The sequence below is a fragment of the Lissotriton helveticus genome, chromosome 6 (assembly GCF_964261635.1).
Source record: "Lissotriton helveticus chromosome 6, aLisHel1.1, whole genome shotgun sequence".
NCBI classification, from domain to species: Eukaryota; Metazoa; Chordata; class Amphibia; order Caudata; family Salamandridae; genus Lissotriton; species Lissotriton helveticus.
The window spans coordinates 602,578,042-602,603,225 of record NC_136067.1 but is presented as its reverse complement, the minus strand read 5'-3'; the positions used below and the strand labels follow the sequence as shown (position 1 = coordinate 602,603,225).

General features: G+C 43.2%; 1 protein-coding gene across 1 annotated transcript in view; it reads left to right on the top strand.

Moving 5' to 3' along the window:
- The window catches only part of LOC144762794 (CD109 antigen-like), a 771,981-nt gene that overhangs the window by 398,435 nt on the left and 348,362 nt on the right, over positions 1 to 25,184 (top strand). Inside the window, exon 17 of the mRNA XM_078648064.1 lies at positions 7,704 to 7,776. Coding sequence (XP_078504190.1) covers positions 7,704 to 7,776 — 73 coding nt within the window. The remainder of the gene's footprint in view (positions 1 to 7,703; positions 7,777 to 25,184) is intronic.

Below are 25,184 nucleotides of genomic sequence, written 5' to 3'. Positions count from 1 at the left end.
TTACCAACAAACCTTGTAACGATTCCCCTTACTGCACCATAAACCCCACTATTCGTGGTTGGGCCCATTGCCCTTCGCTAGCAATGAGCCTGAAAGAGTCTCCTGTTTATTGTTTCCTCTTAATAAAACCTGATGGATCGCCTACCCAGGAAAGCGTAGCACACCCGCATTCTCTGCCCCATAGAACGCTGTATGGAGCAATGGCTACGTTTCTTTGCTATCATTTCCATGTAGCTGGTAACTACGGGTACTGCCACCACTGCAATGCCCACTGTTAAAGGCTCTGCCAGCTGCAGTGCTGCACGCCCCCTACTAAATGCAGCAAACCACCTCGATCTTTCCTTTCTTGCTTATTTTCCCCAGGAACAATCAGTATTTTGTTTCCTATTTATATTTGTTCAAGACACTGATAGATATTTAGGGAGCACGAACAAGTGTGCCTACCTAGTGGAGAAGTGTGGCTCACTGGTTAGAGGAGGTAGACCCTGAAGCAGAGTCAGACCTGGGACCAGGGTTCAATTCCCGACGCGGCAGGGTCTTGAGCCCAAATATCCACGGACTCGATAATTCTCGTTTCGGTGCCTACTCAAATCACGGGTTCACACACTGCAACTCTGGGCAATAGCTTGCTTAATCTCCACTACGGCCCCCCCGCGGCGGGATGCCTGGCTTTCACCTTGGGGATGCCCAGTATGGGTATCTCACAGGGAAAAGCCAGGACGGGTTCCCAAGGCAAGCGCCGAGATGCCTACGGGTAATCGAGCGCTATATAAGAACGCATAATAATAATAATAATAATACCTGGCATATGAACTCCCGGTCTCGGGTTAAAGCACCTCAGTCTATATTCTACTGTAGGGGGGTGAGACTCGCATAATTTGTTGCAACATGATAATGGAAAGTGACTGCAAAATTACATTGATTGAGTTTGTGTGCAGAATTCCCTCTTACTCAAACCAGCGAGCGCCTCGCTCCTCACTTACTGAAAACCGTTACTTTAAGAAACGATTCACAACCTCTTTCCTTCTTTCATTTAGTTGCTTCCCTGTGAAATGAATCCAAATAAGAACCAGCACGTGCCTCGCGCTGAAAGTAAAAAAAAAAAAAACGAGATGGGAGAGGAGGAGGCAGCAGGGGGAGGGGAGAGAGGAGGTGCCAGCAGCTGTTTCCCTTGCGGGAGCGAGCTGGAACCCTATGTTAAAGCTCGCTCCTGCAAGGGAATCGCCAAACGTGCACGTGTTGCATTCAAAGCAATACAATGCGTGCACGTTTTTCACTGAAAACCAGAATCCATTGCTAAAGGTCTATTTCCTATGCAACCCATACCACCTGAGTAGGCAAGACCTAAAAAATGACACAAGCCCGCGAGTGGTGCGCACGCGCACCACAGCAAGCGATCTGTTTCCAATTATCGTGCCCGTGTCTGGGCACGATAATTGAAAATAGATGTGGCCTGTGCGGGTAACCGACACCAAAAGGTCGTGGGCGGAGCAAAGGTGGGACATGCACATGCCTTAGCCCAATTGCGTGCTGTCTTTATTTGAAAGATGCACGCAAAGCCTGTTAGCCTGTAATGAACAAAAACCACACGCATGAGCATGTGGTGAACTTGGGGCGATTTCTAAAGCCCCTTACTAAAAGGCGAGCAAACAGCACATGCGCTGCTCTAGGCTCGACCTAAACAGGGAAACTTATGACTCGAAATAATTAACATTAACACATCAGTGTTTCTCTTCAAATAAATGGTACTTCTAATCCTCCAAATACGTTGTTAAAATTATATTGTTATATTCAAAACATAATAAACCTGGTTAATGTGGAACCAACATGAGACTTTTGAGCAGTATCGAAGAACTCAAACTCGTGTCCTAGATATTTGCACATTTAAGCGTGTTTTTCAAGCTCTTTATGTATAGTATTTTCTGTAATCTTAAAAGTGCTAAAACAAATAGTAATCTTATTTTAAAACAACAATTAAAGTAATCATTCCTTAAATATAGTATTTTCTGCTATTTTATTGGAGCTCTGTAGATAAGCAAATAAGAAATTAATTTGCAAAATCAGTAGTTTTGACTTCTATACTTTAACACCTACCTTTAACAGGTATGCATGGAATTTTTTATGCTGCATCTCTGCACAATCTTCCTCCTAAATCCTAGCACTATTTCAACTGCTGGCAATGAAAGGTGGCGGGGGGAATTACTCATTAACAAATGGCCCACTAGTGCCAGCGTGGGTTGTGGTATTTGGATTTTCAGCTGATTTTCGAACAATTTATAGATACCCTACCACAAATTACCCAACTTACCACAGTACCATATTATGTGAGCCCACACTCCCCCCATCTATCATGTCATACCTAAAATATTAGTTTGGACAATCCTGATTTATTTTATTTAAAAACTGGGATGTCCAATAGATCAACCCTTTTGCAAACAATTGAATTTTACAAAAGTTAGCCCCTTAAGGCAGAAAAATTAAAATAATTAATTAACCAACATCTTTCAGTATTACCACGTTCTGTCACCTGATCTATTACATCGAAATCTGATCATACATATCCACTTTTGCGCTGGAGAGTAAATAATTCCAAAGGCCTGTAATCCTATATAAAGTGATCAGTCCTATTCTTGGGTTGGCTTTATTACACAGGAAAGAAAAGATCAACGAATTTACATTTGCAAACAATTTACAACTGATGGGGCAGCTACAATAAAAAATTAAATAATGCTAGAACTGCCTTTTTTTTAAAGCAACCCACACTAAGCGTTGGAGAGGAAGCGGCACCCATCTGGTTAATAAACCTTTGCCTTTGATTAAAAGCGGTCTATAATTCAAATTACATAATTCGTAAAATATACCCTGAAGTAATGCTTAGGCCGAGACTGCACACAACCTCTAAGCTCTGACCAGGGCTCCTCAGCTGTACAAATACTCAAAATGGCATTGGGTTTTGGTTTATGCATCTTATATCCTCCCAGTGTTTGGAAAACTGAAAGAATATCAAGCACTCGTTCCTGCACATCTTGCTTAGGGCCCAATAAAAGCATGACATCATCAGTGTATACCTTCATTTTTGCCATTGAAGGTATAAGCTCTCGTATTATTCTGTCGCTCTAAATTGCTAAGGCCAGAGGCTCAATAAAAAGGCATAAAGAACTGGTGAAAGTGGACAGCCTTGCCTTATTTCATGCTGAACCCTAACAGTACCTATTTCAGTAAAGTTTAAAATTAACCTAGCTTCCACGTTTGAAAACATCCTTTTATAAAACCTGCAGTCTGGGAAGATAATCCAAGCTTTCTTAGTATACCAAAAGGGATTCCCAGACTTCAAGATCAAGAGCCTTACCTGCGCCTAACAAAATGATTGCCACAGGGAACTGGATAATTGCAAAAATATCCAAAACCTCAATTAAATAATTAGTGTTAGTGCTCAACTGCCAACTGGCAATGACGCCATTGTGATCACGATGGATGGCCAGTTTGTTAATTCTATTTGCTATCAGCTTCATTATAATTATATTGTCCGAATTTAAAATCATGATCAGACAATAGGAATTTGTTTCAACAGGGTCCTTGCCCTTTCTGAGAGAGCTGACTGCACTCCCTAACCTAAAGGATGTGTAGGTGAATTCCCTTTAAGAATAAAATTGGCAACTTCCAATAAATGTGTTTCATACTCCTGAAAAGGTCCTATACATTTAGGCAGGCAATCCTCGGGGCCAAAAACTTTTCACCAGGGCAGACTATTTATTGCCTTTTCCAACTCGCCCAAAGAAAAGGGGCTATCCATAAATTGTCTATCTTTCTCTGAAAGAACTGCCATTAGAAGGAAGTCCAGGAAGCATTTTAATTCAGATAAATTTACATTGAGAGAGATATTATAAATATTGCTAACATTTTCTAAAAAAGTTGCATTAATCTCTTCATCTGATGTTCAATGTCTCCCTGTTTTGGGACACTTCACAGCATCAATTTTATTGTACATAGACCGTTTGCACGCTTGCCAGGCCAGAAACCTCACGCATAACTGTCTTACTTTGTACATCTTTTGAAATGTATATTGTCAAAGTATTAACTGTACTCCAGAGATCAATCAGCCCAAAAATTCTCTGATATTCCCCAAGAATTTTTGCAATTTTAGGGTTTGGCTGTATCTTTTTACAGAAGAAGTGTCAAGGTCTGATTGTTGGAGGAAGGTGAAATCACCTCCAACAATCAGCGGTCCATCAACTGCTGCTAATGATCAGAACAGTTTAATGAATGGGGCAGGGTCATCCTCAACTGGAGCATACAAATTAACTAATGTTACCCACAACAAGTCGATTGTGCAGGCCACCCAACACCACAGCCCTTCCGTATCTGACTGCCATCTGTGAATTTGCACTTTAGCTTTCTTATTGCAGGTATATGACTTACCTGCAATAAAAGCACTGTAGGGCTATGACTTTTTATCCAAGTTTCAACTGCTTGTATTTTTACATTAACATTAACATTAAAGAAAAACACCTTCACCATTACTTCTTTCTAAAAACCCCCAAAAAACACATCCATGCAACAACAGCCAGTTAAGTCTGTGTCCACAAACTACCACCCTTCGATCAAAATACAAAAACATGATTCAGCTCGTTACACATATGCTCCCATCCATTATATCAACAGGAATCACAAATACTTAAAGCTACAGGACTGGCCTGTAGCGTATCCAAAAGTGCAAATTTCAAAGTGAAAAGTTATAAGTCTCTGCAGCAGCTTCATAAAATACGTTAAATGTATACATTCCACCTAAAAAACTCATCCAAAATACAAGTTTATCATAGTTCATAACATATTCCTTAGTAAAGTTCATTGCATATACCAGTATAAGAAACTGTAGTTGCTGTCTTTCCATACCTGTCTTGACTGCTCCTAGCCAAACCTCAGAAATCCTCAAATAAACCATGTACAATGTATTTATAATGAACCCTTGCCACTGAACCTACTTTTTTCTCTGCAACCCAACATCAACATAGTTTGCACCCATTTTACCCTGCTCGCTTCTTGGCTGTAGCGGGAGCTCCTCCCTTCCTTCAGCACAAGCACACCCCCAAAGCCTGTAGGGGACCAACTCCATGATATGGTGTTGTTTTCTCCGAGACCTAATCAGCCCCCTTGCCTTCACCCTCCCCATCCAGCTAATCTGGGTAGCTTAAATGGAGGCTCAACAGTTACACAAAATCAGTTCCATATAGCAATCCTCAACCTCCCATTTTATGTCTGCTATGAATGATTGTGCTTCTACTATCTGAGAAAATAAATGAAAGTGTCCTTTAAACAACATTTTAAGCTTGGCCATTTGTATCAAGGATGCCTGCATGCCAGCGGACTGAAGTTATGCAAACATGTTCTTAATCTCTCTATCTCTATCTCTGTGCTGTATCAATATGGAATATATTTTAAAAATTAATTAATTTGGCCTACGAAAAAGTCTTTCTCTTAATTGCCTTGTCCTGCACATTCTCTTAAACCCTGTAATCAGAGAAGTTGACCAAAATCATATAAGGGTAATAATCCTTACATGGAATCTGAGAAGGAAACCTGAGGGCCCACATTGTGATCAAATTTGTGAAGATTCAGGAAGGTCAAAAGATTATATCACTGAATCTACAAACGTACCTATGCCCATAGTATTTTCTTTCCCTTTGGGCAACCCTAAAATTCTCAAATTTGATCACCTTGAGGGGTTCTCTAAATATTCCTGCTTCGTACAGAGATATGATCTCATTCGCCAGTCTTAAATTCAAAGTAGGGGCTGTTTATAATGTATCCGCACAACTTGAAACCTGCTGCTCCAGTTCCTCACAGCGATCCGCAATCTGATTCATTGGACCCGCTGTCTTTCCCAGGCACTGCTTTATCTCATTTTCAAAATCAACTTGCTGTTGCCTAAGTCTTTTAATCTCTCCCAGAAACTCTTTGAACAACAGCAACATGGAACTAGAGGTATCCAACTGTGAACAGTAGTTAAATATATTGTGCAGGGCAGGCTTCTCTCATTGTTTGTTTATTAAGCTAGAGTCTCCCAAAGTAAAGGTCATACAGTCAGTAGTACTGTCTTTGTCCTGAACACAGCCTTCCCCCAAACACCATTGCTTGGCATACACATGGATCTGCCCCCCTCTCGTGTTTCAAAGTAACATTAACACTCTCTGAGGTTCCGGCCTGGCAATAAGTAGTATCTTCCAAATTATTAATAGTCTCCTCACCAACCTCAGGCATTGAGACTGACCTGATCAACCTTGATGCCTGATTCTTTTGGCCCCCAAGTATTAATGGAGAATAGTCATTATTGTCTGCTGCATCATTGCTTTGGTCAATCCTAGACTACACAAGGTGTTGTTCCATGAAACCTGGCAGTCTGTCAGAACAATCAGTTGCCTGTGCGGCGAGGTTGCTACCAGTCTCTCCCCCGCCCGACACCTTTATCAACAGCTTCAACTATGAGCACATTAGACGCAGTCCTGCTGCCTTCCACTATTTTGAAGGCAATACTTGATTTATCTTTTCCTTAGTGCTGTGGCAACTTCAAGGCCAGTTCCACGGATAACTGTGGTAGGAGCGGCTAGTGGGGGAGCTGCGATCTCCCCCTTAAGTGGTGGCGTATTATTAAAAACACTTGAGACAGACTTGGAGATAGCCACCTGCTGCTTCCCATTTTGCATACATCTAATTTTAGGCCCCTTAAGCTGGCATAACTGACTCTAAACCTCTATGCGGTAAGGCCAGGCTAGATGATGACCTCATAGATTCACCCTTAACTCACTTCTAATGCCCCCAAAGACATCAAGTGCATCTCAATTTGCCTATTTAATGTCTACTTAATGTCTCTTGGGGCACTTGATGCACTTATTAAATCCTGGACCCTTCCAAAAGGGGCCACCAAACCACTGGCGGTGGGAGGCACACAACTGCTGCTGGCATCAATCTCACTCCATCCTCCTCTATGGTGACACTGATACAGCCCCGCAAAACAAATTCAGTTTTGGCTATTTGGCTCGGCCACTCCACAATATGCTCACCCTCTCGAGCAATAGCGCTGCATTTTTCGCTCCATGGGGGCCCCTGGACTTGTCAGCATAGTGTAGAATACTCGGCCCTATCAATGTCAATCAGCGTGGCCAGCAGGACTTCAACACTCTGTGCGCTGCTCTCACCTTAGCCGCATCTTGGCCACCCTTCATACTGCCTAATGTTGTAGTGATTTGTGAGGGGCCTGTGGGGCTTGGAAGTGGTGAGAGGCTACTCAGGCAGTGCAGCGTCCATCCGAATGTCTGGCAGGTTCAAGTGCTTGTGTTTGTGTTTTTTCTTTTGATTTTGTATATATTTAAAAGGTTTGGTGTAATTAATATAGTAATTAGTACATAGCTAATAAATTATTGCTCAGGTCAGTAAATTAATGTTAATTATTTCAGCCAAAACAAAACACTGTCATAGCTATTTTATGTTATAAATAGATTTCAATACATTGTATAAGATTTTTTTATCACCTCAGTCTTCTAACTGGAGACTTAGCTAGTAAAAATGCTGGATATTTAGCTCGGAAGATATATGTGCACTCTTCCACACAAGTCTCTAATTGTGACCCAAATGATTTGTAATCTATTGGCACCTACAACCTTAGTACACACGTTGCAAAATCAATTACTGATCCTTTTTGTTCACAGAAATGTCACCTTGCGGTGTTAACTGATGCAAACCTTGTAAAAGAAGACACATGGCATCTATTTGAACCAGATTGTAAGTATTGTGGTTGAGTTTATAAATAATATATAGACATATGTTGCAATGAAGTTAAAGCAACAGCTCCAGCAAGCATATGTTCCATAAAATGTAGCTAAATTGCTGATTGGATAAAATCACAGCTAGGACACATGAATGTCTTTCAATTCCTCTGTTTGTTCTATTACTTTAGATATCAGGTGATCAAAGCCATGGTGTCCTATAAAATGCAATATAAACTTTTCAGTGAGCACAGAATTTGTCTAAAACCCATACAGGAAGAGGCCCCTCTCCTAATCTGGTGGGCAAATTGTATTTCCGGGATATCAGCCGTTATTATGTATATTGTTCAATAAATCCTGCATCTTGGTCTGTGGACTCCAGTAAACTCTCCATATGAGTCTCACCATGTCGAATGAATACATATACATAGTCTTCCCTCGGGGAGATTTTCCTTAACAATCTGACCATTATAGACAGCTTGTGGATCCTCAGATCGGAAAAACTGATGAGTTCTGTTGAACCATTTGTGGACTATGTCATGGAATTGGTCAGTACAGAGAATGTTGTAGACCGATCAGAGCCCCCTGCAACGTGTTGTTTAAGTGGCTTCGCAGCTTGGTCCTTAAAAGCCAATGTAGTAATACAACAGTGGTGTACTTACAACTGTTTATTATACACTAGCCTAGAGTACTAAAGGTGAAAAACAATTATGATAATAGTTTGTCCATCAGAACAGGCAAATATTATAACTATAATATTTTATGAAACGGCTAATAGCTTCATTGCATATGCTACCAATTTGTAGAACTGTGCACAGATCCCTGTATTACATAACTCCAGCTAGACTGAAACCAGTGCATCCCTCGTGTTGTCAGACAACAAAGTCCATGGAAATAGAGGGCATCTGTCTATTAAAGTGCCTCTTGGTTCAGAATAGTTCCTTTATACTACACATTTTCACCAAATATAAAAATGAGAAAAGTTTCTATTCTTGCTTGACACATATTTATATCTTCAATATAAGCATAAATGAAACATCATACATTAAAAATATAACCGGAACACATCATAACATTCTTGTCATGTTACTCTACAAGGAAGAAGGGTTGTTGTGCATTCCTGCATGCCCATTCCATTGTCGTTTTGCCTGTGCTAGCCTAGGTTTGCACACTGTAGACCACATTTCTTTGCACCTGTTGCTATATAAACACGCTCGACTTTGTGCCACATTGCAATTTCACACTCAAACTGCATATGTTTTTGTGTTCTATTCTTTTCCTGGGATTTAGTCTGAACATGACATACAAGGTCAAACAACAATGCCCTTTATGTTCTCTGGTCAGGCACTAGCTTCTAGACATAATAGGAGAATGCAGCTGCTGTTTGTGAGAAAAAATGTCTTTTCAGATAACTGAGGACAGGATTTCTAAAAACACTCCCTGAGAACAAAGGTCTTGAGACAAGATTTGCTGCATCTGGAACATCCACATATGTATGATAAGTAATAGGGTCCGCAAATAATCCCAGAGATCTTTGATATATAATAATTTTTCTTCATTAGGAAGAGAGGGGGATTAGGCTAAACTGTCTTTTAAAATGAAAGGGCTTTTCATTGTATATGGTTTGCTAACCATGCTATCAATATTTTCGATGTGAATTTGTCATCTTATTGTGGCACAAAATACTGCATCTTACAGCACAATAGTTTAAATAAAAGTTATAAACTTCAATTGTGTCTCTGGTTTATCTTAATGTGGTCAAGTTCGAGTGAGAGAGTGAAAAAATGTGTTCTGTTACTGCGATCCCTGAGAGGGTCGATAGTGTTGTGTTCTGGTGTGTCAACTCACTTGTCTCTCTGGTAAGGTTAGGAGCTACTATAGCTAGTCAAACTCGGGCTCATAGATGCTGAGGTGGTATGGTGATTCAGTCCCTACTTGCAGATGTTCTATGATCCCAAGAATATTTCTGTTCCCGAGCAGAATCCCTGCAACAGGGTCAAACATCATAGGTCATTGTCCATTAAGCAAAGTTGCAAAGCCTAATAATGGATGCGGGGTCTTGATTTATTATTATCCCAGAAAAAAAGTATTACCACCTTAACAGTACATTTTTTAACATAGAGCATTGCAGAAGTAGTGCTATGGTATACACACATTTTTGTTAACATTTTGTCTTACTTGGAAACATAATGTCAGTGGTATATGGAGTCAGATTTGGGAAATATGGGTACTAGATGCTTCAAAACTGTCTAGCACCTAGTTCACACAGAAAAAATCTATAAAACCGATACTAGGCATTATGGATGTGCTCCCAATAACATGTTCTAGCTGGGAAACCTTCCATTTTTTTTTTACATTAGTAGGATGCGGTTTTTGTAAGTTAACAAGTCAGAGGCTCCCACTCTCTTTCAACTGTAATTTTATTCAGTGGTTTTAAAAAATATTTTTTGAGGCAATAAAAAATAAAAGTACAAGGAATAAATCACAAATCTATCATAAGAACTTCATTTCTATGTTTTTTTTTTTTTTTTTTTTTTTTTTATAAACCTTTATTTGTACAGAAAGGATATACAAATCTGGCCTACAACCAGACCGGCCGGCCACTTCACGATAGAGCAGTCAAGAAATCAAGAAGGAAGGTTACAGAATCAATCGTAATGGAGCGCAATCAATACAGCCTAAAAAAGGGGGGGGGGAGGAGGATCTGAACGGCCAGTAAACAGGAACAAAGAAGGTTAATTTTATAATATTACGATAAGGAGTATAACAGGCTCGGTAACAACATAGATGAATCCGGGTTTCCAAAACAAACCATTGGCAACAAGAAAGCTAAAGGGCAGCAATGCGGAGGAGTGTCATTACAGTATACAGCGATATGAAAACAGGTGCGGTGAACACAAAGCAATATTAGACTATACTCAACTTATGCACACCCACCACCCAGCAGTACATTGGAAACAGAACAAAGGGACCGGAATATCGACAGCACTAAAACTAACCCGTCATACTAACCTTTGGGAAAGAAAAAAAAGAGGAGGGGAGAGGGAGGAAAAGGGGAAAAGAAAAATACAGACTGAAAGAGAAGAGTGCCGCGCCGACGCAAGTGCCCCGTAGCAAGGAACACGGAAAAGAGCAGGAATACTAGCAACGAGGAGGGCATGGGAGTCGCAATTGAAAGCAGCATAGCTACAAAAAGGAGAGCAGCGACTACACAGACCCCACCCCAATCATACCACGGGAGGCAAGGACAGACGCGGCGCTCCTATAAAGAGACACAAAAGGGCCATAGAACTAAGAAAAATAAAACAGCAAATAAGACCCAACCCACCCATCCCACCCAGCACCCCTGCAGAAGGCTACGGCCAACCCCCCAAACAGCGTGCCTGTCGCCCTAAACCAGAACCCGAAATGTAGTAGAGACAAGAGAGAGAAGAGGAATAAAGAGACAAAAAGAGAACATGAAGACAGAAAGAACTAGGAGGGAGGAGTGAAGGAGCAGAGACAATACGTTCGGCCTCAGCCCTCCGCCCAACCATACAATCGTATTACGTATAAACTAAAACGACACAATCTCGAGCATCATAAAACTTACAAGGGGGTCACCCACCGCACTATGAATATGAGCAACTGTGCCACGGATCCGTACACCAGCAATCCACCGGGAGCCATGTATCTCACCCCAGGCCTTTCTTAACTACAATTACCACCCACAACATAACAGCATAAAATGAGCAACACTGAGTGGGGCAAGCACACGAATGAAAAGTATTCCGATGAAAACGTAGGCCAGGGAGGTCAATCAATAGGCAAGAGAACAGAAGTCCGGTCAAGCAGTTCAAGTGTCCCAACAATGGTAACAAGGGCAGTAAAAGACAGGAGTTCAGTCTCGGCGTTCGGAAAGGCGGGGGTCTCCCTACAGTACAGAGACACGACCTCATCAAGGCAAAGATAGGCAGCAGTCTACTATGTTCATCGGGCACTCGGGTAGGATCGGGCCCCAGCACGATATCCAAGTCCCCAAACGCCAAACATTGAAGGGCAGGAGGTTCCAAAGCCATTGGCTTGCAGATCCGTCGACGGACAGCGACAGCAACCCTCGTCGTGACCGAGGGGGGCGAGGCAGTGGCATCACTGAGACGAGAAGGGACCATGAAGAAGCGTCCATCTAAGATGGCGGCGGACCGCATCGATTCCCCAGGGGCACCGGGGGCCAAGGCCGCAAACAGGGATCGCAAGGCGTCAAGAACGTCGCCAATCGTAGGCTCACGCACACATGTCCAGGCCCCCGTGCAGTCCAGCAACCCAAGTCCGCCGTCTTGAGGATATCCGCGGCCTAGTTCGTCGGCCGCCATTTTGTAAATTCAGCCTCGTCACCACCCTCCGCGACACTCGGAGCAATCCCACAGATGCGGACCCCTTCAGGTACCAAGGGGGTCCCAGCAATGGCAGCCTTGGTGCAGAAAGGAGAGCCGCCAAAGTCGGGGGTCCGCCTGTATTTTCGCTGGCGCGTCTTACAAACAGAGCCCGGGCGCGAGGGTCCAGGGTCAATGGACGGAGCAGCGGCGGGGGGACCCCTTCACACGATCAGTCCACGGAGCACCGCGCCCCGTACCAGCCGCACGGCCGCCAAGGCAGGCCCGGATCAGGTTCACCGGGATGTTCGCACAACGGCCTCTCGGCAGTGGCTCACTCTCTCGGCCGGGGCCGATGTTTACAACTACGCCAGGCTGGGTCCAATAGGCGAGGCCCCGGTCTCAACACCACGGAGGCCCCGGACCTCCGGGGGGCACAACTTCGGAACCGCAGCACGCAGGAGCCTCCAGGTCAGACGGTGAGTAAGAGAAACATGTTACGTGTCTGTTTCTTCTCGAGTGTGTCGTCTCGGAGCAGGATATGCAGCAGGATATACGAGTCAGGCCAGAAGGCTGACGGAGCCGAGCTACAAAGCGACCATTACGATCGCGAGCTTGGCTCCTCCATCCTTCATTTCTATGTTAAGGGTAAAATATACCGCTCTTTAAAATGTAGGAAAATAAAAGATAAGAGGAAAAAGAACATGGATAAGAGGAGAAACACAATAGAAAGAGATAATCAGGACAGATTTAATGCATCAGTTATTGTGTTACTCTTAGACTAAAATGTAAGCAATTCCAGCCAAAACAAGTAATTTCTAATTTTACTATTATTGTCCAAAGTAAATGCTCTATTATGTGATTGGTTATTGAATGTTGCTTTAGCAATATTAAAAAGACAATTTGGAAACATGCTTCCAACAAGAGGTTCTTTGATTAAAAGCAATGGCAATAAAGAGGTCTAATCACCTAACATTGTAAGTAAATTTATAATAGAATTGTAACAATTAACTCATGAATATATCACCAAAAGAGAGGGGACATTAAATGAGAAAATCTCAAAGCAATTAAGACATATGAATTTCCAATATTAACATATTTAGAATAAAATAACATATGAAGTGTACCTTCTTTATTACTATATGATCAGCTTAGGTTAGTAACAGAAAATCGTACGCATAAATGTGAACTGAAGGAAGAAGTAATCTATTGTAAATGAAAAACAATGACTGAGTAATACGAGCTGAATTGCAGGTTTTAAATAATTTAAGCCAAATTTTGTTCCAAGGTTTCACATCAAACTCATGCTGAATATCATATTCCCGGTTCTACAAGACTTCAACTGGGATTTAATTATATTATCAGTAGGTTGATGACTTAATCTGTAAATAATGGCATACTTGGGTGTAATATTTACACAAAAGATGATGGGAGGAATGTTTGCAAACCATATTGCTAGCGGAAATCACTCAGGAGAGAATTCCAACCCATCGTTTTTTTCCCCCTTTGTCAATCTAGACAAAGACCCTCCTTATGCAAATCCATACTGCCTTGGCTCCTCATGGGAACAGTCCATCCCGAACTGCAAAGGCTAGGGCTCCTCGTGAAAAGACCTCATGCAACTCCAGATTTTTTAGCCTATTTAGGCCTTGTCACTAAGGATTGCTTGAATCCTATAGCACAGCGAACAAGGAACCCACGTCTGGGCATACTCTTGGCCATGTAAGGCATTACATAATACACCTTAAAAGTGATGGGAGAAATGCTTGCAAAAACCTAAAAACTAGCAATCTTTCTTGGTAGAATTCCAATCCATTGATTTTTCACCCACAGTGCCACTCTAGACAAAGACTTGCTTTATTCAAATCAGTAGTAGCTCTACTCCTCAGAGGAACAGTCCATTCTGAACTTCCATGCTCCAGGGTATATCACCATTTCAAATTAAAATTGTGAGGTTTTGTTGGTGGAGTATCATTATCATTCAATGAAAGTTAGTTTGAGGATCCCGAAGTAAAAGATGAAAGGAAGGCGCTCAATAACATGTACTACTTAAAAAAAAGTATTAGGTTATGAGTCCAAAGTTAATAGTGTCTCAGTAGGTATTATATCCCATATTTGATTAATCCAGGAAATACTTTTTTCTGTCCAGTGCTTCCAAAAGAGAGGCTTATTATTGATTTTTAGGTATTTATTATCCCAGATTATTGAAAAGAAGTATCATCTATTGGTGGCGTATTCATTAAAGAGATATTATTGAATAATAAAATGTGTATATTTTAACATATGATATCTGTGTAAGACATACCAATTAGATATGTGAATAATTTTTTTAAAACAGCAATCGGAAAAGAATGTGCGTATAGATATAACCTAGAAGGGTGAAGGAATTTCCTCATAATTAGATATGAACGCACAAGCTTGCCTGATAATGAAAGAGGAATTATATAATTTAAGGATATGAACCTAACACCACCTTCAACTTTTGTCTATTTAAGTTTTAAAAGAGCAATTTGAGGGGTTTCCTATTCCATGGGAAATTTGCACATAGGCTATCAAAATATTTAAAAACAACATTCTGAAAATTAAAAGGTAAGGCTGATAGCAAAAACAGAATGTGGAGGACAATCAAAATTTTGATGGTGTCTAATCTTCCCCGCCATTCAAGTGAAAGAAAATAAATTAATAACAAATCATGAATCTTTGTTTTAAGAAAACAGATTCTAAACTGGATTGTTTTCTTGATATTGGGTGACAACCAAAAACGTAAATATGTAATATTTATAGAGATCCATACAAAGGTAAAACAATTACACATATATTCTCTGCCGTGCTTTAAGAGGGAGAACGTTTGTCTTATTTAAGTTAAATTTATAACAAGGTATTTGTTCATACATTTGGACCTCATCCAAGAAAGGTTGCAACAAAATGGAGGGATATTATATAAAGAGTAAAATGTCACCAGTATAAGCTGAAATTCTACGTCCAAATCATTAATGAGGGAATTATTTCTCAAGTGTTCCAGGAAGGGTTCCAAAAATAATGCAAACAATGAAGGAGAAAATGGACTTCTCTTTCTAGTTCTGTGAGACAAATTAAAATAGGAAGTAAAACAATTGTTTACAAAAACACAGTTTTTTAGGAGGAGAACATAACAATTGAACAAATGAAATAAAATGCGTTCCAAAACCAAACCATTTCAGAGTCTTAAAAATATATTGCCAAATAACATTTTCAAATGCTTTTTCAGCATCAAGTAATTTAGCAGCTATTGGGATCTTAGCCATGGAGGCAAGTGAAAAAGACTTGTCTATTACCAGTTGCCAATCTACCCTTAATAAATCCTGATTGGTCAGTATTTTTATGATGTACTGCGTGACAGATTCACAAAACACTGCTAATGTCTTTGCATACATTGTGCAATCATAACAAATTAATCCGATGGGTGTGTAATCTGTGCTCTGTTTAAGTTCTTTGTCTTGTTTTTGCTATTACTGTGAGGAGTGTATTTAAGAAAGTACTACCAGAATGTGATCTATGAAGGAATGAACTATACAGATTGAACAGTTTGTGAATAAAAGTAGATTAGACATCAGAAATAAACTCAATTGAATTCCTAATCAGGGTCAGTTAAGGCTTCCCGGAGACGAAGATCTGTTTCAATGGCTTTACCGTGAGTATCCCATAAGACTGGTTTAGAGAGCAGAGAAAATCTGGACATAATAGATTAACATAATCTGTTTTTGTCAAACAAGGAGGAGATTTCAGTATTAGCAATAGCAATAGAATGATCAACCAGACCGGAGGTGGCATCGCCATCGTCCACAGGAACACCATCCGCATCACGACCGACGCCAACGACTCCTTCACCACAGCCGAACATCTCCACTTCCAGATTCACACCGACCCTAAGACGACCCTCAGAGGCACCCTGTCTACAGACCCCCGGGACCACGCACACAATTCAGCGAAGACATCACAGACTTCATCAGCCCGCACACCCTCCCCTCCACTGACTACATCCTCCTTGGGGACCTCAACTTCCACCTGGAGAACAACAAGGACCGCAACACCACCGCCCTGCTGGAAAACCTCGCCAACCTCGGACTCAAGCAACTGGTCAACACCCCCACCCACTACGCTGGCCACACGCTTGATCCCGTCTTCTCTTCCAGCAAGTACATCACCTTCAGCCACGCCACCGGACTCGACTGGACCGACCACAGCTGCGTCCACTTCAGCTTCAAAAGATCCACGACCCACCACCACCCGCAACAGGTACCTCACAGGAATTGGAGCAAGATCACCGCAGACCAGCTCACCACCTCCCTCAGCCGGAGCCCACCCGCCAATACAACGGACCCCAACGAAGCAGCCCGCAACTTCACACAGTGGCTGACCGCCTGCGCCGACGACCTCGCGCCACTAAAGAACCCTCCCAGCAGACCCAGAAGCAAGAAGGCATCCTGGTTCACCGATGACCTCAAGGACTCCAAGAAGACCTGCCGCACCCTCGAGAAAGCCTGGCTCCTCGACCGGACCACCGACAACATGACCGCCCTCAAACACGCTACCCGCAAGCACCACCAGCTCATCCGCACCACCAAGAAGAAATCCCTGAAGGAATGACTGGACAACAACGCCCACGACAGCAAAGAGCTCTTCACCATCGTCAAGGAGTTCTCCAACCCCAGCACCGGCACCAACGACATCACTCCGTCACAAGACCTCTGCGACTCCCTCGCCTCGTTCTTCCACCGCAAGATCGCCGACATCCACAACAGCTTCGGCGCCCCACCCACGCACCCAACCGTCAAACCAACGCCCCCCACCGCCACCCTTCGCACCTGGACCACGGTGACCACCGAAGACACAGCCCGCACGATGAACACCATCCACCCCTGATCACCGACCGACCCCTGCCCACACCACGTCTTCAACAAGGCCGACTCCACCATCGCACCCCAACTCCAGAACATCATCAACGCCTCCTTCAACACCGCCACCTTCCCGGAGAGCTGGAAGCACGCCGAGATCAGCGCCCTCCTGAAGAAACCTACAGCGGACCCCACCGATCTCAAAAACTTCCGCCCCATCTCGCTCCTCCCTTTTCCTGCTAAAGTCATCGAGAAGATCGTCAACAGACAGCTGACCGCCTTCCTCGAGACAAACGATCCCTCGACCCCTCGCAGTCCGGCTTCAGAGCCAACCACAGCACTGAGACCGCCCTCATCGCAGCCACCGACGACATCCGGACCCTGCTCGACAAGGGGGAAACAGTGGCCCTCATCCTCCTGGACCTCTCCGCTGTGTTCGACACGGTCTGCCACCGCACCCTAGTCCAGCGCCTCAGCAACATCGGTATCCAAGAGAAGGCACTGGAGTGGATCATCTCGTTCCTCGCCGGAAGAACACAAAGAGTCCGCCTCCCCTCGTTTCGCTCCGAGGCCACCGAAGTCATCTGCGGCGTCCCGCAAGGATCTTCACTCAGCCCCACCCTCTTCAACATCTACATGAAACCTCTCGCAGCCATCGCACGCCAGCACAACCTCAACATCATCTCTTACGCCGACGACACCCAGCTGATCCTCTCCCTCACCAGAGACCCAGACACTGCCAGAACCTGCCTACACGAAGGGATGAAAGATGTCGCCGAGTGGATGAAGGACAGCCGCCTGAAACTGAACTCGGACAAGACGGAAGTCCTCATCCTGGGATCTTTGCCCTCCGCCTGGGACGACTCCTGGTGGCCCCCAGCCCTGGGCACCGCACCCAAGCCAACCGACCACGCACGCAACCTGGGCTTCATCCTGGACCCCTCCCTCTCGATGACCAGACAAGTCAACGCCGTCTCCTCATCGTGCTTCAACACCCTGCGTATGCTTCGCAAGATCTTCCGCTGGATCCCGACCGAGACCAGGAAGACTGTCACCCAGGCACTCGTCACCAGCCGACTGGACTACGGAAACGCCCTCTACGCCGGAACCACAGCCAAGCTACAGAAAAGACTCTAGCGCATCCAGAACGCCTCCGCCCGACTCATCCTGGATGTGCCCCGATGCAGCCACATCTCCAGTCACCTGAGGAACCTGCACTGGCTCCCCGTCGACAAGAGGATCACGTTCCGGCTCCTCACCCACGCACACAAGTCTCTCCACGACCTGGGCCCCAAGTACCTCAACGACCGCCTGACCTTCTACACGCCCACCCGCCAGCTACGGTCCACCAGCCTCGCCCTCGCAGCCGTACCACGCATCCGAAGAGCCACCGCCAGAGGAAGATCCTTCTCTTACCTGGCTGCCAAGACTTGGAACTCCCTCCCCATCCACCTTCGGCTGACCCAGGACCATCTCGCCTTCAGGAAACAACTCAAGACCTGGCTGTTCGAGCAGTAGCATACCCCTCCCCCCAAGCGCCTTGAGACCCTCCCGGGTGAGTAGTGTGCTATACAAATGGCATGATTGATTGATTGATTGATTGATTAATAATACAGCTAGTTTGTGCGCCTTCTTAAGCGTCAGCTAGTTAGCTAGCATTTTACAATACTATTTACGAACAACAAGAAATTTAGGTGTGATGGACATTTGGACATTAGCAGCATCAATGTTAGAAAGTTTGCTTAGCTCAATTTCAGATATGCCAAGATCTTCAGCAAAGTATTTGATTTTGAGGTGAAATAATTGTGTTCAAGTATTTTAATTTCATTAAGTACCTTTATTGAGGATTTGTTTTTTTCTTCTTATGAGCAACACATGAGATCATATATCATTGGTTTTATAAAACAAAATATTTAACAAAGTCATTGAAACAATGAATGCTTTAATTGTCTAACAAAAAGCAATTTTAAAATACTCATCTATTTGACTATGCATTAACAGTAGAGATGTCAAAGGATGAAAAGGTGGGCATCATCAGACAAAAGGATGGTACCCATTTTGGCAGATTGTGAACATTGTAGTAAAGGTATAGAAAAAGTTGATCCTGTAAAGGGAGCTGTGAGTATTAGAATAAAAGAAAACTCAAAAGATTTTGGGTCGTAGCTTCTACATACATTAAATAATGATTAAGATGGAAGTGTTGCTTTAAACTCTTTATGCAAATCTTTAGGCTGAAAATTAAATTCAGATTTGCTATTTAGAAATAGCTCTAGTATTTGATTAAAATGTCCTCCAAAAATAATTTAAAGATTCGAAATATTAACTACAATAGCCTTGGTATGGTTCCAGAATTAGGATCTGGTTTAGCTAGTCCTTAAACATTGAATAGAGTCAAAGATAATGTATCTAATTTTAAGTTGACCAATAGCCAGCAACCTTCACCATCATAATCTTGGAACAAGTTTGAAAGATGTGTGACATAAAATCTGAACTGCCTCTTAAGACCTTTAGCAGGCTAGAAGGAAACTTTTCCAAACAAGTTCCTCTTCACTTGGAAAATGTATTCTGGAAAGAAGAGAAAATATCTTTCGTCTTTTAAGAGGCCTTTTTATCTTTATGAATTTTGAAAAGTTTGGACTTCAAACATTTTTGGATTTCCAAGGTCACCAATACTTCGGCAGGACCTTGCGGAAACAGTGGGCAATTTCAAAAAGGCTTTGTGGGATACCGCTTCAGGCTTGCACCGCTTGTGGATTTTGAGCTTCATAAAGAAGACTAAGTCCCAAAGTATAAATCTTGGAGGACTTAAGCAGCTGTAAAATTTAAATTTCTCATGCTCTGAGCGTTTCCCACCAAAGCCAACAGTGTCAGCAGGGCCATGTTAAGTGACTAGCTGCTTTCAAGAAGACTTCATTGGTAAAAGCCTGCAACTTTGTCGTACTAGAGGATTTTGACTTCCATTTCTGAGACTAAGCCACAAGGTAAACTCTTTGGACCGAACCCACTTGGTGTATCCGACCTGTCCTCCATATCCGTCGGCCTGAAATTGCGCCTAGGTTCCAGTCAACCACAAATAGTGGCTATTGTTTGGAGCTTTATTTTTTCTTGGCATGTTTTGCCTTAAAGGTTTAAAAATAATATGTTCAGTTCCCCTTATTGGATTTTTTGTCATTTCATTGTCATTTTACTTATTAAATCTTTCTCTATTTTTCTTAATTATTTGTTGGATTTTGTGTTTTGTTTTGCCTTTTTAGCTGTTTTGTTATTGTTAAATACTTCATATATTTTCCAAAGTTAAACCTGCATGCCATAGATACCAAGGGGTTGAGCCAAGGTTTAAACAGTGTTTTATCTTAACAAGTTTGTGGTCTTATCCACCTCAATAAATAAGCCATTGTCTTGCATGGAGGATTTTAAATTAGGCACATTTCAATCTGTCTTCTATAAGAAGCTAGTTGTGAGAGAAAAGTAAGGTTGATCAACCTTTCAGTGAATAATCATATTGTAATGCTGATTGCTAGGCCCCACCCTGCCTTTTTCTGTATGGGTTCTGAATGCATATGGTTTATTAGCAGCCTGTGTATGCCTAACATCACTGCTTAAAATCCCCTAGTGCCCCAATGAATAGGGGAGGATGGTAAGATTAGTTGGTTAATTGTACGTCCTTCCATAGTTATCGGTCTAATCCCAAATTCAGACAGAGATCTTGTAGCAGTTTTGATGTCTCTGCAACTGCCACTTGTTCCAGCTGTTCAATATTGGTCATCTTCCAAATAGTCCACGGTACAGAAACACCACCTGTAGCTAGTTAAACATCGTACCAAAGGGGAGCCAAGGTATGAAGCCATGGGTTTACACTGGGAGTTTGTGTGCTGTTTTCTATACCAATACCATAGCTATAATTATTGGGCTTTCAGAAGATGGTGCTGTTACTTTATTTGTTGCATCCATGATAGATGTCTCTTTGTCTACACCTGTTTTTCAGTTGGGATATTTGAATTGCAAGATAGTACAAACCTATAATTAGTAGGCGCAGGTCCCCAGATTCTGTGTGTGCATGTAATGTCCTGGGCTTAAGTCTTGATCACGTGTTTCCCCATATAAAAGCCTTAATAACAGCATTTATATGGTATAGGATTTATCAGTCCATTATTACTGGTAACACCCCGTTTTTACTGCCAGTACTCTGCCCCATAGAGATAGTTGTTGTTTGGATCATTGTTTTCCAAATTTGCTTGGGGTTTGATCATTAATGGTATACAGAATGCATTCAACCATGTGGTCAAAGCTTCTATTGAGAAGAATTCCCAATTAATGCATACCCTCGGGGGCCTACTTCATTGTGTAGCCAAAAATGCTAGCTTTAGTTGTAGAGTAAGATGTAGGTATCACATCACATTTCTCCCAATTAAAATTATATCTGGAGACCTGGGAGAAAGATTCCAGTAGCAATATCAGGGCATGCAGGCATTCGATGTCATGGTGGTCATAAGAATATTAGGTTGAAATAGGTCTTCAGTTGCTTGTGTTCCAGTTCAAGAAGGGCCTGGCCAGGCATTTTGAGCTGGATTGTTTCCATTGAACCAAGGTCAACACTGATTTGCATATGGCTGGGTCCAAGCTGAGTTGGCACGGTGTACAAAATAATGATGGACTATGATGCGGCCCATAGTAATTACTAGTGTCTGATATTAATTGAAGCCTTTCATCAATCACATTTTTTGTATACTTCTGTAAGAATATTATCAGCATCTAAAAATCATTTAAGAGGGCCTAATCGGGAAGGGACACCCTGTGGCGTAGCTCTGAGGGGGACAACAAGGAGTTCTAAGACCATGCAGAGCATGGGGGTAATAGAGAACATCACTTTCTCATGCCTCAATGTGAATTGTGTGCAACAAGAAACCCCACCACAGTTAATTACACCATTGGGATGTGTAAGCCAGTTAACCCTAGAGCCAAATTCCTGACCCAGGTGAAATCTTTCCAGCTCTTGATACAAATATCCCCACTAAACCCAATTGGCATTGAGGGAGATGGCTAATATATTATCATATGACTCTCTAACTTCTCTAGTAGATGTGCAAGAGTCCATAAGTGTAATTGCAAGTTTTAAAGAATTTCACTGGAAATGCCCTCCTCTCCTGTATAATTACATGTTGGTTGGTTTGCCATGGCCTCACTAATTTTGTCTGGCGTGATTTCACCGTTTAGTAAAGCTCGGCCTTGTTCACTGAGAGATGGAAGGTGGATAGACTTCAAGAATTTGTTTTCGCGAGCTGGATACTCATGATGGGATGTGTATATAACTGATTTGAGAAAGATACAAAAGTCTTGAAGAGCTCATCAGAATGTGTAGGGAGAGTACCAAATCTGTCTCAAGTGGCAGGTATGGCCAATTGGGACTCCTGCTGTTTCATTTGAAAAGCTAGCATCCTGCAGCCATTTCTCCCCTTTTGTACTATCTCCACTTGATCTTCACAAAGGCCTTCTCTGTTGCCCTAATGTCATGAGTATTAAGGGTGGTATTGTGGAAAAGTAAATTTTGCCATGTTCTGTGTCCCTACGAGTCATCCATCATATGTTATCTGTGCATGATTAATATGCATATGTATTCCCTATGTTCGATTAAAGACGCAATTACAGTTGTGTCCACCTCCAGTATGTCAGTTTCCAGTTCTCGTGAATACTACGAATATCAGGCCTATGTAAAGTTACGTTGCCACGTTTCTCAGTGTGCACGTTATTCCATTGTAAAGTCCCCGTTTCTAGGCCTCAAAAGGGCCCGGACACCAGATTCAGCTCCTGTCTTCTGAGCCTCGCTGAGGAGCGATACAGCCCCCACCTGTATTCTCGACCCTTCACTTACTTCCTGCCTCACAGTGCCCGGCTCAGCCTGGCTCTGCCTCTGAGTCTGCCAAGAGTATGTTATGATTCCAGTTATCAGTTCAGTCCTCCTTCTCTGCATTCCTAAAGCTACTGAATCGCATCAATAGTTTCCGTCATTGTCTAGCCTTTACGTCTCCATGTAAGAGAAATACTGTATTAATGCTCATTTAATATTCTTCATCACGCACTACATGTAGAATAATGCATGCTCCAGTCTTAGAGTCTGTTCGCCTTTACCCCGATAACTTTTGGATTATATCAACATGTTCTCTAAACATCAGATACTAGATACTGCTTAGGTACATGTCGCCCTGACTCTCCAGACTTCAGTCTCTGCTCCTAGCACAGAGTTCGTAGCCCCCAGCTTCTTCTAGTAACACGTCATTGCCAGTTTGCGCGCACCATTAGGTCAGAGGTCCCGGCTCCTTAGGTAGCCCCCTCCATGTTTCCGCCCCATTTATGACATATTCTGTTACGTTTGCATCACATGTCTATGTATACGCCCCTGTTACACCTACTTTCACCCTTATCTTTCGCGACTGCTATTGACCACACCCACTGTTCCGCCTATCGTATGTATTGTAATGCAACTGTTTTAGTATATATGATCATGTCTTGTTATTTAATGTTACGCCGATCCCGATTCTGCCCCCGGCAGCGCTGCCATCCTGTTCCCGTGCAGGTCGTCCTGTTCCTGTCCTTATGCTGTATTAAACCTGCAAAACTCCTACTACCTCGAATCTTGACTCTTATTTATTGAGCTATCTGTTATTCATTTATCCATTCAAAAATAGAGGTATTATTTATTTATTTACCACATAATGGCGCCCGAATAGGGACTTGCCCTTTCCCCACGCGCCGGTGAAGCCACGCCGGCCCCCTGACCCTCTGCAGCCGTGACGTAACCATACCGTGCACGTGCAGATATTTCTGCTTCAAGTATCCCTCAGGCCCACGGAGGAGACGGAGGAGGCGGTCCAGCATCCAGACGAGGCGGTGGAGGAACGCGGTGAGTCCCGACCAGAGCCCAAGCCGAGAGTCCAAGGTCCGAGGTATCCGGAGGCCCACCCGTAACAGAAGTCCGAAGTTCGTCCGTCCGGCGTCGAAGCAGTCCAGTCCAGTCCGAGGCCTTCCGTTCTTGCTGCCCGGTGAGTACCGTTGCTGGGGTAGTATCTAGACAGGGTCAATCTAATTGACTCTGGTCCGTGGGTTGGTGGTACACAGACCCACAAACGAAGTGTCCACTTCGGTGGATGCGGGTCCTGACGTGTCTCTGTATGAGACCGGTAAGTTTCGTACTGTTTCAGCAGTGCATCTAGTTTCTGTTCTAAGTCAGTTCTGTTCTCGAGAAAATTCATGTATTCTGTCTCCCGTATTCCAGGTAGTATTCTGTTCGAACTGTTATTCTGAATGTTATTCATGTATTTTAATGTCGTGGTATGAGTGTGAAGTAATTATCGTGTTTATTGTGTATTGTGTTGTGTCCAGATTATAGTTCAGTCATGCCGCTCTTTTCAAAACTGCGTCAGTTAAAAACCAGAAAAGGTCTGCTAGAAGCAGCAGTTCCTGTTCCGCCTAGGGACAGTCCAGGTCATTTCATGTATCAGAAGCATGGCATAAGCGCCATACTATATCTAGATTTATGGGTAGAGTATACCAAACAGTTAGAAGAAAAGTATAGATGGCCTGTATCAGGCACATGGGATGCCGAGTGCATCATGAGAGTAGAAGAAGCATTATGGAAAAAGAAAGCCAGACAGTCACAGAAAGATGCCATTGAGTTATGGCGCAAAGAATCTCATAAAAGAACTGAAAAAGAAATCAGAAAGTCAGAATTAAGTAGAGAATCCTTGGAACGAGCCCAGGAAAGGGAACTAATCGAGATTGGTGAACGAGTCAAAACCGAACAGTCAGACAGACAGAGGCATGCTCTTATTAAGGGTATGTATCCTCTTCTTGCCGAGGGCTTGCCAAAAGCAACCCCGGAGGCATCCAGTAATTTTCCGCCACCATTAGTTCCGCTCAAGCTACGTCACAAACCGACCGCAGCTGATATTTTTATTTCGTCCTATTTGGACGACACAGTCCCAGAATATGCAAATCCCGCTCCGCCAGTCCCTGTAAATCAGGCACTTCCCGCTCCTCCAGACACCGGAGTACCTGTTACGGTACCCCCGGTCCAGCCCGCCATACAAGTCCAGCCTACATTTCCATTTCCCACTCTGCCAGGACGAAGAGCATCAGTAGACGACTCTAGTTTAGGGGCCGCAGGGGCAGGTCCTCCTCAGACCCCGCCGCCACACAAGCGT